General features: G+C 40.5%; 1 protein-coding gene across 1 annotated transcript; it reads right to left on the bottom strand.

The window, feature by feature from the left end:
* Positions 1-1,423: 1,423 nt before the first annotated feature.
* On the bottom strand, positions 1,424-13,419 carry LOC128598077 (uncharacterized). The gene is made up of 5 exons (XM_053608339.1): positions 13,413-13,419; positions 10,412-11,084; positions 2,527-2,566; positions 1,972-2,032; positions 1,424-1,666 (listed from the first exon to the last, which is right to left on the bottom strand). The coding sequence occupies exons 1-5, from the start codon at positions 13,417-13,419 to the stop codon at positions 1,494-1,496; spliced, it is 954 nt and encodes a 317-aa protein (XP_053464314.1). The 3' UTR covers positions 1,424-1,493.
* Positions 13,420-13,713: the final 294 nt, after the last annotated feature.

Genomic DNA, 13,713 nt, shown 5'->3' with positions numbered 1-13,713 from the left:
CTGTGATCATCCTCAAGGGGCAAAACCTGCCCATTCTCTAGTTGTTTAGGAGAGGACCATCCTGTGCGTTTAACTTCAGTTGGGATGAAAGACTGTGGTTTATTTCGTGATAAAGAGTAAGGTACTCCGTCATTAATGTGTGGTGGGGAAGCAGGTGATAAAAGCAGGAAAGATGTCTGGAGATGGGCCTGGATCTGAGTCAGACGTAGACTCAAGTTGGGACAGAGATGAAGTTGAGGGTTGAGATTGGGACTCCAGGTGGGACAGCAGTGGAGACATTTTAGCCTGCATTGAAACTGGGCAGACATTTGAGATTCCATTGAATAAATAAAAGGGAGGCTGCAGCTTGGAAGATGTCTCAGAGATCCATGCAGTAGCGACTAGAGATTCACTGTGTCATGAGGGAAGACCCCAGAAAAGCTGGCTGTATTTCTGTTGAAAATGGTCCTTCAAGATGCTGGGATAGGAGAGTTTCTCAGGACTTGGCAGCTGTTGCAGTTTATTTTCCATGCTCCAGAAGGGTTGGGAGGTGGTTGTGTTCTGCTCAGCATTCTGTGACTTTAAGATATTCTTCAAAGATTTTAAGTGGCATTTTGGGCTAGTTTGTCCTGGAAATGATGCATCTTTTTCTTTTTCCTCCCAAATGTTGATCTTGACTCCATTTGTGACTTGGATTTCCAGGAGCTTCTGGTTATCAGAGCTAAGTAAAAAGGGGCTACCAGCCTCCACCTGCCCATTTGTGGAGCCTCTCCAGAGTGAGGTCTCTGATGTGCAGTGGGAAAGGTGCCCTTGCTGGGACTTGCCATCGGATAAGGTGGAGAGGCCCCAGGCTTTGGCAGGCGCCTGGCACCAGGACAGGGTTGAAATGGGACAATTTGAGCCACTAAGGCCTGCAATGGCTGCAATGGGAGAAGCCAAAAAATGCTTATGTGGAGAGTTCTGTCTGAACATGCTCAGTGGAAGTGCGACTGAGTCCCAGTGAGAGAGAGTCAGACTGGATTCCGGCACTGGTGGAGCAGAGAAGACTTTTGGTGGCTCAAGGCAGCCATCAGGAGGAATAGCATGTAGTGGAGGGAGGGAGAGTGCAAAGGGCCTAGGTGAAAGGCCAAGTAGGGAGAGCAAAGGCCCTGGTGGTTGGGAGGCACTCAGCGATGAGTGCAGACTAATGGTACCTGAGGAGGTTTCTGGACCTGGTGACAGACTTGAAACCAGCAGTGGAGGGTGCTCAGCCAAAGGAGGCGGAGAAGCCAATAGGCCTGGTGATAGGGTGGAGGCCAAGAGTGGAGGCTGCTCGGTCAGAGGAGCCGAGAAATCCAATGGGCCTGGCGACAGGGTGGAGGCCTGAGGCGGAGGGCACTCTGGCAGAGGAGCTAGGGACCCCAATGGGTCTGGTGAAAGGATGAAGGCCGGAGGTGGAGGGCACTTGGTCAGAGGAGCCGGGAAAGCCAATGGGCCTGGTGACAGGGTGGAGGCCAGAGGTAGAGGGCACTCAGTCACAGGAGCCGGGGAAGCCAATGGGGGCACGATGGATGCAGCATCTTGCCCACGCAAAGCGTGTGGCCGGGTGGCTCTAGAAGGTGTTCTTTGGCATACCTTACCACGAGGACATGTGTCTTCACCAAAAAGCGGAAGAAAAGAGGCCTTGTCAGGGGCCAGCCCCAGTCGGCTGCAGAAGATAGGAGTAGATGAGGCCCAGGGTAGGAAGGGATCATAATCTTGGGTAGGTTGGGGGCTTGCCAAGGAGAGCAGGGTTCCAGGGAAGGGGTGGGGGCGGGGTTTCAGGAGGGAGGGGCAGGGTGGGGCTTCCAGGTGAAGAGTGGGACACACGGGTCAGGCCCCTCCACTGCCCCACCCTGTGACCTCACAATCTTCTCCCCCACCCCAGGTCAACTTCATGCTGCTCTGTGGCTCTGTGGCCCTGGGGTCTGGTAGGAAGGAAAGCAGAGAAGGGGAAGTTTGAAGGTTCTTTACCTTTGTAGAAGTGAAAGCAGCTCTTGAGTCGCCTCCAATTCTTTCCCGCTATCTCTACAGGCTGTAAATTAGGAGAGTATAAAGATGGGGAAGGGAGGGGCCTCTATGTCTTACCTCTTGCTGAGAGGATGTCCCTCTACGGCAGAGTGCGGGGATTAAATGTATAAAGTACACATCTATCACCATCCACCCCCTTTTCCCGGTCCTACATCTGCCCTGTGAGGAGAATGGGAGAAAGGGGAGCGTGGCTCTGGAGGACTCAGACTTAGCAAAGTCAAACTGCTTGTCCACAGTGGAGCCTCCAGGCCCCACGTCCACAAACAGATATGGGCCCACTGCCCCCCCACCCCCCACTCCCCGCTACTGGACAGCACCCATTCCTAGCCTTTGGCTTCATTCCCAGTGCAGAGGGTGAGACGTCCCAGGTTCAGGTCTCCTTCCCCAGTCTCCCTCTCAGGGTAGGCTACTGATACCCTGGGAGATGAGCGGCTTGTCCCTCAGAGAAAGGCAAGGCCAAATACTCTGGGGGCTCTAGATGGAGCAGCAGAACCTTACTCTTCTTCTTGCTCTTGGGCCTCCGCTTCTCCACGTTGCACTGAAAGACAAGAAAGATTGAGGGTCTGGGCTGAGGCACCACCTACTGGAAGGCAAGTGACAACTTATGAGCTAGGGAGATCTTAAATTTCTCCTAACCCCACCCTAGTCCCTGGATCCCTGGCCCCTCAGACCCTGTTTGATTTTGCCCTGACACCTTCTGTGCACCCACACAAATGGTCTGAGAGCTTCTGATAGAAACCCTGGCCACTCCTGCCCCAACCAGCCCTGCCTGCGTCAGAAGGATGAGGCTATTTCCCATCCCAGGAAACTATTTAATTTGGAAAAGTAGAAATAATGGAAAAGAGAATTCTCCTTTGTTGGGTCTGGGCAGAGAGTTCCTTACCTTCTTGGTGTTTCTTTCCTGATTGGTAGGTGGTGGGGGTGAAAATCCCCAAAGGCAGGGGAGGAATAGGAGGAAGAGAACCAGTCCACACAGGATGCCCAAGATGGTATCCGTCATCCATAGTGTGGAGCTGGAGTTCAGCCATTCGGCTGTTTCACTAAGGCTCTTCAGAGACAGATACTTCTCCATCTTCTGAATCGCACACGCTGCTGCACTAAAGCAACTGAGCTCTGGGCTTTTCCTTTGGGTCTACTTATCTTGGGCCTAGGCTTACATCACAGATCCAAGGCTACTTCATCATAAAAGTCTCCTGTGGGTGGGGGAGGGGCAATGACAGGAGGAGGCTGAACCATAGTCTCTCTCCCACCACCGGGCCCAGCTGAGTCCTTTACCCTTGGTCCTTCAAACTCTACCCTCTCATCCTGTCAGAAACAGATCCTGGTCAATTATTTATTCACTCCTCCTGAGACCAGACATTACCTGATTCCTTTTATACATTGGAGATCTTCACTTGAGCTCCATCCACTTTACAGCCCTTGAAAATCTAAAGCTGACCCTGGAAATTTGGCTGTTTGTGTTTTGGGTTTACTCTCAGAATCTTCATTGTCCTTAATTCCAGGTTTCCCACACAATGTTTTGTCTAGTATTCATGCAGAGACAGAGCTTAAATATCTTTTACACCTATTTAGTTTTGTGAATTTTGAATATTTCTATACCATTTTCAATCAGAGGGATTACACAAATAAAATTGAAATAATTATTTAAAAATTCATAATTCTAATTAGGAAAGAATTATAGTTAAACCTTCAGATATTACTGTAAATGTTTAGCATTTACGGTTTGGGGCTTAGTAAAGCTTAAACTGCACAAAGACTTTTGGGAATGCTCTATAAGCACACCTCAGAGATTATTTTGGGATTTGTTCCAGACCACTGCACTGAAGCAAATGCAGTAACAAAAATCACACAGGATTTTTGGTTTTACAGTGTGTATAAAAGCTATGTGGTCTAGTAAGTATACAATGGTATTATGTCTAAAAAACAATGGGCAAACCTTAAGATGAAAATACTTTACTGTTAAAAAATGCTGACAATCATCTACCCTTTAGCAAGTCAGAATCTTTTTGCTGGTGGAGGCTCTTGCCTCTGTGTTGATGGCTACTGACTGATCAGGATGGTGGTTGATGAAGGTTGAGAATGTGGTTATTTTTTAAAATAGACAACAATGAAGTTTACTTCTATTTTATTATAAATTAATATGAAGGCACAGACGATTAGGCTACATTGTTTGCATTGTAAAGTCCAAGTTGTAGTTGTGCCCCTCGCCCAGGAAATGTGCCATAAACCCTTACATGGTCCCTGTTAGGTGAGAGCACAGCAATCCTCCTCCTATCTCCATAGCTTCCCCACCCCCACTTGAGTTTAATTGTATTTTTCTCTCATAAGGGTGTATTTGTTCATCTACTGGTTTCACATTAGTATTGAATACATTGCATACTTGCTTTTCCATTCTTGTGATTCTTTATTAAGAAGAATGCTCTCCAATTCCATCCAGGTTAATACAAAATATGTAAAGTCTCTTTCTTTCTTATGGCTGAATAGTATTCCATGGTATACTTATGTCAGAGGTTATTAATCCATTCATGTGTTGATGGGCAATTGCGTTGATTGCACATCTTGGCAATTGTATATTGAGCTAGTGTATATGTCCTTAAGATAAAATAATTTTTCTTCTGAATAGATATTGAATGTGGGATCAAATGGGAGATCTACTTTAAGTTTTCTGAGGAATCTCCACAATTCTTTCCAAAGAGGCTGTATCAAGGGAATTCCGCCAACAAAGTGTTCCCTTTTCTCCACACCCACACCAGCACCTGCAGTTTTGGGACATTGTGATGTGGGCTATTCTCTCTGAGATTATATGATATCTGAAGGTGGTTTTGATTTACATTTCTCTGATAGTTAGGCATGATGAGCATTTTTTCATGTTTCTTGGCCATTCTTCTGTCTTCTTCAGAAAAGGCTATGTACAAATTTCTTGCCCAGTGATAAATGGGATTGTTTGCCCCCTTTTTTTGTTGATTAATTTAAGATCTCTGTAGATTCTAGTTATCCCCTTTGTCATATTGGTAACATGTAAATATCTTTGCTCATTCTGAAGGCTGTCTGTTTCCTTTAATTGTTGTGCCCTTAGCCGTGCAGAAGCTTTTTAGCTTAAGCCCCATTTATTTATTTTTGTTGTTATTGCAATTGCCAATGGAGTCTTCTTTACAAAATCTTTCCCTAGGCCAATGTCATCAAGAGTTTTTCCCACACTTTCTTTAAAGATTTTTATTGCTTCATGTCTTAGCTTAAATCTTTTCTCCATCATGAGTCGATTTTTGTCAATGGTGAGAGATGAGGCCTAGTTTTAGTCTTTTACATGTGCTTATCCAGTTCTTCTAGCACAGAGGTTCTCAACCTGTGGGTCGTGACCCACAGGAACTGTATTAAAGGGTTGTGGCATTAGGAAGGTTGAGAACCACTGTTCTAGCACCACTTGTTGACTAGGGATTCTTTTCCCCAGTGTATGATTTAGGTTTTTCAAAGATAAGATGCAAATATGATGCTGTTTTCATCTCTAGGTTTTCTATTCTGTTTCATAGATCTATGTCTCTATTTTTGTGTCAATATCTTGCTGTTTTGATCATTATGGACTTACAGTATAACCTGAAGTCTGGTATAATGATGCTTCCACATCTGCTTTTATTGATAAGAATTGCATTGGCTTTTTCTTTTTCTTCTTCCTCTTCCTCTTCCTGCTCTTCCTCCTCCTCCTCTTCTTCTTCTTCTTCTTGTTTCATAAAACAAAGATCTGTTTTTCACATTCTTCAAGTATGATGCTGGCACTTTAATGAGGATTGCATTAAATCTGTAGATTGCTTTGTGTAACTAAAAACATTTTCACAATGTTGATACTGCCCAGCCGTGAGTACGGTATATTCTTCCATTCGTTAATGTCTTCTGCTATTTCTTTCCTCAGGGTTTCAAAATTATCTCTATAGAGATCCTTCACATCCTTTGTTAGATATGTTCTCATGTATTTCATTTTCTTTGAAGCTACTTAAAGGGTATTACATTCTTGATTTGCCACTTAGCTCAGTTGTTATTGGCATATACAAATGCTACTGATTTTTGAACACTGATTTTGTACCCTGCAACATTACTGTCTATCTTGATCATGTCCAGGAGTCTTGAGGTTGAGTGTCTGGGATTTTCTAAGTATAAAAACATATTATTGGCAAAGAGCAAGAGTTTGATATCCTCTATCCGCATTTGGATGCCCTGAATATCTTTCTCTTGCCTGATTGCTTTGGCTGGAACTTCAGGAACTATGTTGAATGGTAGTGGCAATAGGGGGCATCTTTGCCTGATTCCAGTTCTAAGTGGAAAAGCTTTCAGTTTTAAGTTGTTCAGTATGATATTGGCTGTGGGTTTGTCACAGATAGCTTCTATCAGTTTAAGAAATATGCCATCTATGTCTATTTTCTTAAGCATTCTTGTCAGAAAAGCATGCTGAATTTCGTCAAATGATTTTTCTACATCATTGAGAGATACATATGGACTTGTTTTTGCTTCTATTTATGTGGTGAATTATATTAATGGATTTGCATATGTTAAACCAATCTTGCATCCCTGGGATAAAGCCTATTTGATCATGATATATTTTTTTCATGTGTAGCTGGGATTTTATTGAGTATTTTTACATCAATGTTAATTAGTGAGATTTGTCTGTAGTTTTCCTTTTTTGTTGAGTCCCTTCCTAGTTTTTGTATCGGAGTGATGTTTGCTTTATAGAATTTGTTGGGAATGGTTCCTTCTTTGTCAATTTTTTTGGAATAGGTTTTGCAGTATAAGTATAAACTTTGAAAGTTTGATGGAGTTCTGGTGTAAATACATTTGGACCAGGACTTATTTTTGTTAAGAGCCTTTTTATTGTTTCTTCAATTTGGGTGCTTGGTATTATTCTTGGTAATAAATTCAAGAGATCTATTTCTTCCTGGTTAAGTCTAGAGAGATTGTAGGAGTCCAGGTATTCATTCATTCCCTCCACATTGTCAAATTTCTGGAACTAGATTTTTTTGTAGCAGAGATGATCTTTTATGTCTCTTTCGTATCTGTTCTTATTTTCCGTGTATTGTTTCTGATTAGAGATCATACTTTTCTGTTTCTAATCTATTTGGCCAAAGCTTTGTGAATTTTGTTTACCTTTGAAGAACCAACTTTTTGTTTCATTAATTTTCTGAATGATTTTTGTTTTCAATTTCTCTTATTTCTGACTTAATTTTGGTTATTTCATTTCTTCTGCTAGGTTTGGAATTTGATTAGTCTTTTCCATTTTGTTGAGATGCTTCATTAGGTTGTGGATCTGTACTCTTTCTCTTTCAGATGTGGGCTACTAATGTGATAAATTTTCCTGTTAGGTTTGCTTTTTCAGTGTCCCACCAGTTTTGATAGTTTTTGGCTTCATTGCCATTATGTTTGAAGAATCTAAGGATTTCCCTCTTTTTCTCCTCCTTGACCCAGATATCATTCAGCATAAGGTTGTTTAGTTTCATGAATTTATGTGGGGATGAAGGTTTTTGTTGGAGTTGAATTCTACCTTTAATCCCTGGAAGTCTGAAAAGATATAATGTATAATTTATATTCTTTTAATTTTGAGGGGTTTAATATAGGATATGGATAAAAATTGAACTGGCAAGAAGAATGTATACTCATTAGCTTTGGGGTGGTATATTCTGCATATGTCTACTAACCCTAATTTTTCTAGAGTTGTGTTTAAGACCTTTGTTTCTTTGTTTAGTTTCTGTGTAGAAGGTCTATCCAGTTCTGTCAGTGGAATGTTAAAGTCCCTAAATGTTGTTATGGGATATAATATAGCTTTTACTGGTTAGGGTTCATTTTATAAATCTGGGAGCATTTAAGTGGGGTGCATATATGTTTAGCATTGATATATCTTCTTTTCCTATGTACCCTTTACCGGTATAAAGTATCCATCTTTGTCTTTCTTGACTTTGGTTTTTGAAATCCCCTTGTATCTGTAAATAAAATTGTGATCCCCTCCTTTCACTAATTGGAACATAAACAGGATCATTTTCACCCCTAATTTTTGATATTTTTCTATTTTATTACCCAGAATATTAGCTTAATTATAAAATTTTAATCAAACTAAGCATACACACCATGCATTTGAAAACTGGACTTACTTTAGGCCTGTTAAGGTTATGATAATAAGTAATAAATTCCCAATGTACACAGCCCTACTATGAAACTAATTTGGGACTCTCACATGAAAGCTATAACCCAGCTACAACTTAACAATAGGGGGAAGTGGGAAAGGGGGGGGTGGGTAGAGGGAGGGGAATCGGTGGGATCACACCTGTGGTGCATATTACAGGGGTATTTGCGAAACTTGGTAAATGTAGAATATAAATGTTTTGGCACAGTAACTGAGATAACGCCGGAAAGGCTATGTTAACCACTGTGATAAAAATGTGTCAAATGGTTTATGAAGTGAGTGTATGATGCCCCATAATCATATCATTGTATACAGTTATGATTTAATAAAAAAATTAAAAAAAAATTAACACAAAAAAAGTAATAAATTCCACATATTTATTTTATGTAATATCATATATTTAGCAGAGATATGAAATCCTTCATAAAAGACATTATTTTGAAAATTTCAAATTAGTATGAGGGTACAAACAATTAGTTTACAATGTTTGTTAGGTAAGGTTACAAAAGGTTTTTAAAACAAACAATTCTATGCTTTATATGTAAAGTAGAAAAGAAATACTTTTATGCAGTAACACAGTAGATTTGGTATGCATATGATCTACATGTATGTATAAACAAGCTTTTGCAAATGCTCTTAGACCACAGAGAAACTAAGGCTAAAGGGCAATAAAAACCTTTCAGTGAAAAGTCATCAAAAGTGGAGAAGCCCATTCCAGAAGAGCAACTACAATCAGTCTGAAAAATTCATTCAGATATCCAGGTTTTAGAAAGTACTTTGAAGAAGTCTAATGTAGAAGTCACAGCCAGTGAACTTCCAAAAGGAGGAATGAGAACAAACAATCCCCATGCCAATTATATTTTTGTCATTCAGAAACTCAGGACTAATTGGATTTAGAGTCATAAATAAATGTACTGTTATCTCTCACTAATTATTTCATTTTTTCAATCTTTTTATTGTAATTTATATGTCTTAGGTTAAAAAAATAAATTTGAGTTTATTTACTTGAAATTTTTCTGTTGGTCTATATTTCAAAACAATCTCAAATTTATATAAAAGGTGGGAAAAACATAATAATGTGCTACATCACCCCAGAATACTTCAAAATGCATTTTCTACAACAAAGATACTCTATTACATAAACCATAATATGATCATCAAAATAGTCTTGGATGGAATTTCAACTTTTAATACTCAAACCTTGTCCGAATTTCAACCATTCCAGTAACATAAGGATTTAATCCAGAATAGCATTTAGCTGCTATGCTTTCTCAGTTTCCTTCAATATGGAATATCTCCCTGCTCACCCCACTCAACCTCTGACAATTTGCTAAATGGGTCAGCATCAGCACCCTCTCCTGTCTCTCCTTGTCCCCAGCCTTGCCTCTCTGTAGATGCTTTCCTTACCCTATGAGGCTTCTGAACACTGTGCCATGCCCCAGCACTTCTGCACCACCCAGCACAAATGCTGACCTGCTAGGATCCAATGACTGGCTTTGGACTGAATTACTCAAGAAGAGAAGGGGAAAGGAAGAGGGATAACAAATAATCAGATTTTTTCCATGATTGAATCAATTTCTTGAAATTGATTATCATTTCTATGGGTTACTTATGCTCTTTAAGTGAGAACTTTCTGCTCTTACAAATGAAGCGCCTGTCAGGGGAGTGTCCAAGTGTCAGTCCCATAGTAGTTAGGGTAGGTTATTAATTTTGGGGTCTTAAATTTAGATTTGCCCACAGGTGCTCTGTCACTGTCGAGCATGGAGTTAATTAGTACCTCAACTCTGAAGCTGCCAAGGTCAGCCAAACTGTGCACTGCTAACATTCAAGTTGATGCAGTATGATGTAATGTCTGCCAGTTATTTTTCCGTTAGGCTTAATTCTTATAAAATGCTAAACTCCTAAAAAAGGAATACATGACAGCGTTTGCAGGCTAATCCCTTACTAAGAAGTTACTTTCAGATTTTACAAAACATTCACTTCCTCCATGCATAGTCGAATACATAGATAATAAAGTAAACAGGGGCATTACATATTTTAGACTCCCCCACAAGAGGAAAGAACAAATTGTGCTTTTCAGTTAGCAGTTCAGTAGATATTTTTTGAGAGGTTTTTATTTTCAGGAGCACGCGCTGCAATTCCCACTCCAGATTTTGCCAATGATAAAAATACAAAGTTTTCCAGACAGCCTACTGCAAGTTTTAAACCATTTGCTGTACTTACGTGGATTTCCTGCTGCTACTGGGCTCCAGGTCTGCCCAGCGAGAAGCAGCAGCACCTAGAGCAAGGATTCGGAGACTGAAGCCATGCTTGCTCTCCTCGGGCGCACAGAAGACAGAGCGGAGCTGCTCCGCGTCGACCCTGCTTTCACTCCGTCCCCTGCCAGCTTCGGTGATTCGCTCTCTCTCTCTCCCTCTCCCTCTCGCTCGCTTTCTCAGGCACTGGCAGTCCCGCTGGTCGGGGAGAAGCCACAGCTTCTCCCCCCACCCCCCAATCCCCGCTGCAGACAACCCCTCTCGCCCCGCCCTGGCTTCCCGCAGCGTCTCCCAGGACTGCCACCTCGGGGTCGCCTCTCCAGCTTCCCTGGAGCTCCGGGCAGCGCGGCCGCAGCTCCAAGTTCCCAGGGCGCAAGTTGGCGATGTGTCCTGGACACACGCCTCTGGAGGTGGCAGGTGGCAAAAGCGAATCCGGGAGGAGAGCGCGCAGACCCTCCCTACGACTCTTCTCCGGAGCACTGACCCCCTCTCTCCATCTGGGCAGGACCCTCCCCAGTCTTTCCCCTCCCGCGGGCTTTCCCTGGTGCACCTGCAGCCCCTATCCCCAGCCCTGGCGGCCTCAGTACGCTCAGTCACCCTCTGGCTGCGGGTTGAAAACCGCCAGACTCTATCTCTGGCCCCTGCGTCCCATATAGAAGGAGCATCCAGGGAAGATCATTTTCTGTTTCGGTTCAAATGAGAAAGATGGAGCTGCAGTAACTCGATAGCACACACACTCCTGCGGGCGCGCGCACACTTCCACTTTGCTAGGAATTCTGACTGTCCGGAAAGAAGCACAGGAGAGTGAAGCCAGATTGTGTAAGCGCAGGGTCGAATCCTGTCTTTATCTCAAATGTTAACATTTCGTTCCACAGGATTTTTTGGTATTGAATTTTATGTTTAAAATATTGCATGATATGTTATCTTGATTGCTAAGTGTTGCTTAAGCTTTATTCCAGTGATGAGCATATTAGTCATTGCACCCTAGTCCTTTCTCTCCTAGAAGTCTAAAATTTAAATTTCATTCCAGCTTTCTTTTTTTTTATTTTTGAAAAGTTCATTTATAAAGTTTTATTCCATTTACATTTACTTAAATCACTTATTTTTAACAATTATGCTTGAATTGCTCCTGAAAAAAATTGAGACATTAAACAAAGCTAGCCATTGAAGAAGTTCAGAAATTCCCCCAAATCATTTATCATTTACTGTCCCCTAAATTGTCTCTACCCTATGAACAGGGCAAGTTCCTATATCCTTTCTTCTTTTTTTATGAGAGAGGGATATTCATTTTTCTTTCCTGGGATGCCTAGTGCATGCAATAAATCTGTAGACCTTTTCCTATTAACCTATCTGCTGTCAGTTTATTTCATTGGCTTAGTTACTGGACTCTCAGAGGGTGGAGAGTTCCTACACCATTATCTTATGTTATTTTCTGGTTGTTGACAAATCAGGCAAGTATTAAAATTATCCCAGTATAATGGTCTCATAATTAGCTTACTACATATATATTACATATTATATGTATTATATATTTATCTTTATATCTCTATATAAATATAGATAATACCCTGTTCTGTTTTCCAGGAGCTAAAAATCTAATGGAGGAAGACCACGACACAATATTCCTCTTGCTACTTTCAATGGGAAGGAGCAACTCCGGCGTGAGGTGAGTTGTGGCACTCACTATAGCTGAGTCTACTGTATGTTAGAGGGGAAGGGGACGGATCCTTGTCTTCCTCTGCTTTTTAAACTCACCATACACACCAAGATTGACAAACTCTCTGAAATTACCAAGAGAGATTCTAAGAAAGGATTTACTAAAGTTTTTTACATGATATCTCAAAAGAAATAATAGCTGTGTGTACTTTTTATCTTCTCTTTGGAAAGAACAGCTTTGAAAATGTCCTTGAAAGGCTTTTTTTTCTCATTAAAATGAATTCAAATATAATACTAATATAAGAAGAATCTTAAGAAGTCATTCCTGAATTATTAATTGGGTTCACTTAAACCACTTTGCATAAGAACTATGGAACTCACACCTCTTTCATTACAGAAGAAAGTTATACATCTAAAATTCTGATTGACAGATTGGTTGCCTTGAGTGAGTAGAAACAGGAAAAATGGATCTAAATTGGACCGAAAGTAAAACAACAAAATGTCAATTTATTGTTGGGTTGATTTGTCGAGGATCAGAACAAGTCTTTCAAAAATATAAACTTGTACATAGGCTTAATGGAGAAAGGCAAAGAAATTTTTCTACAGTGGTAGACATTTGTAATTTGTTTTTTAAAAAAATTATTCCATTGAACAGTAAAATCACTGTTGTATTGAGTGTGAATATATTATTTTATTACATCACAGGAATATATTTATACTTATGAGTTTTATTCCAAATACACATTCACAGGTGTACTCAAAAGGGCAAAGTTGTTCATTATAGCCTAAATATACACAATATTTTGTATGCTGAAACCAATAAGCATCAGCATTTTTCTTGTGAGATAAGAATCTCTGATTTGGGAGATTTTTCTCTCCTTGACTTAAAACTCATTTAGGTTTATTCCATTTTAGTTTTCTGGTTAAAGGATTTGAAGTCTTCTGATGTAAATATATGTGTGTAAGGGAATTTATTTTGCTATCATTGCTGCTATATGGTTAAGTTTTTATTTCAATCAGCATAGACACTTTGCTGTGGTGATAATGCTGGCAATGAACTTTGCAAGCTAAGGGTAGTGAGCCTGTAGAAATTACCTGGCCTATTAGCATAGCATCTGCTGCAGACATCACACACTCTACATGTAAAGGACAAAGGAAAGTATTAATTTGAGGTGGCTGATGTAACTGGAACCCTGGATGTCCTAGGAAATATATTAGCTGTGACAGTATAAATGCTTTCTGTGTTACGGCTTTACTTCCTTTCTTCCCCATTTTCCACAATAATGCAGTTGAAATGTAAACTTTTTGCTTACCTTCCATTTAACCTTAACCTAGACAATAAATAAAATTTTTACATTTTGGTTTGGATAATGATTGCATAATTCAACTAGAATACAAAGGTAATAAAATCTAATTTATAATACAAAATGTAGAATTGTAGTATATTACGTTGGAACAAATGATGCCGAGGGGTGTTTAATGACTGGCTTAATTGTAAGACTTCAAATGTTTTTGTTAAGATAAACTTTTGAAAAAACTTTTCTAGATTATTTAGCATTACAATAAGAACATTTTTGTAAAAATTATATATAGAAAATGTTGATAATTACTACC

The sequence above is a fragment of the Nycticebus coucang genome, chromosome 2 (genome assembly GCF_027406575.1).
Source record: "Nycticebus coucang isolate mNycCou1 chromosome 2, mNycCou1.pri, whole genome shotgun sequence".
Lineage (NCBI taxonomy): Eukaryota > Metazoa > Chordata > Mammalia > Primates > Lorisidae > Nycticebus > Nycticebus coucang.
The sequence above is the reverse complement of the archived record's forward strand: the minus strand, read 5'-3'. Positions and strand labels throughout refer to the sequence as shown.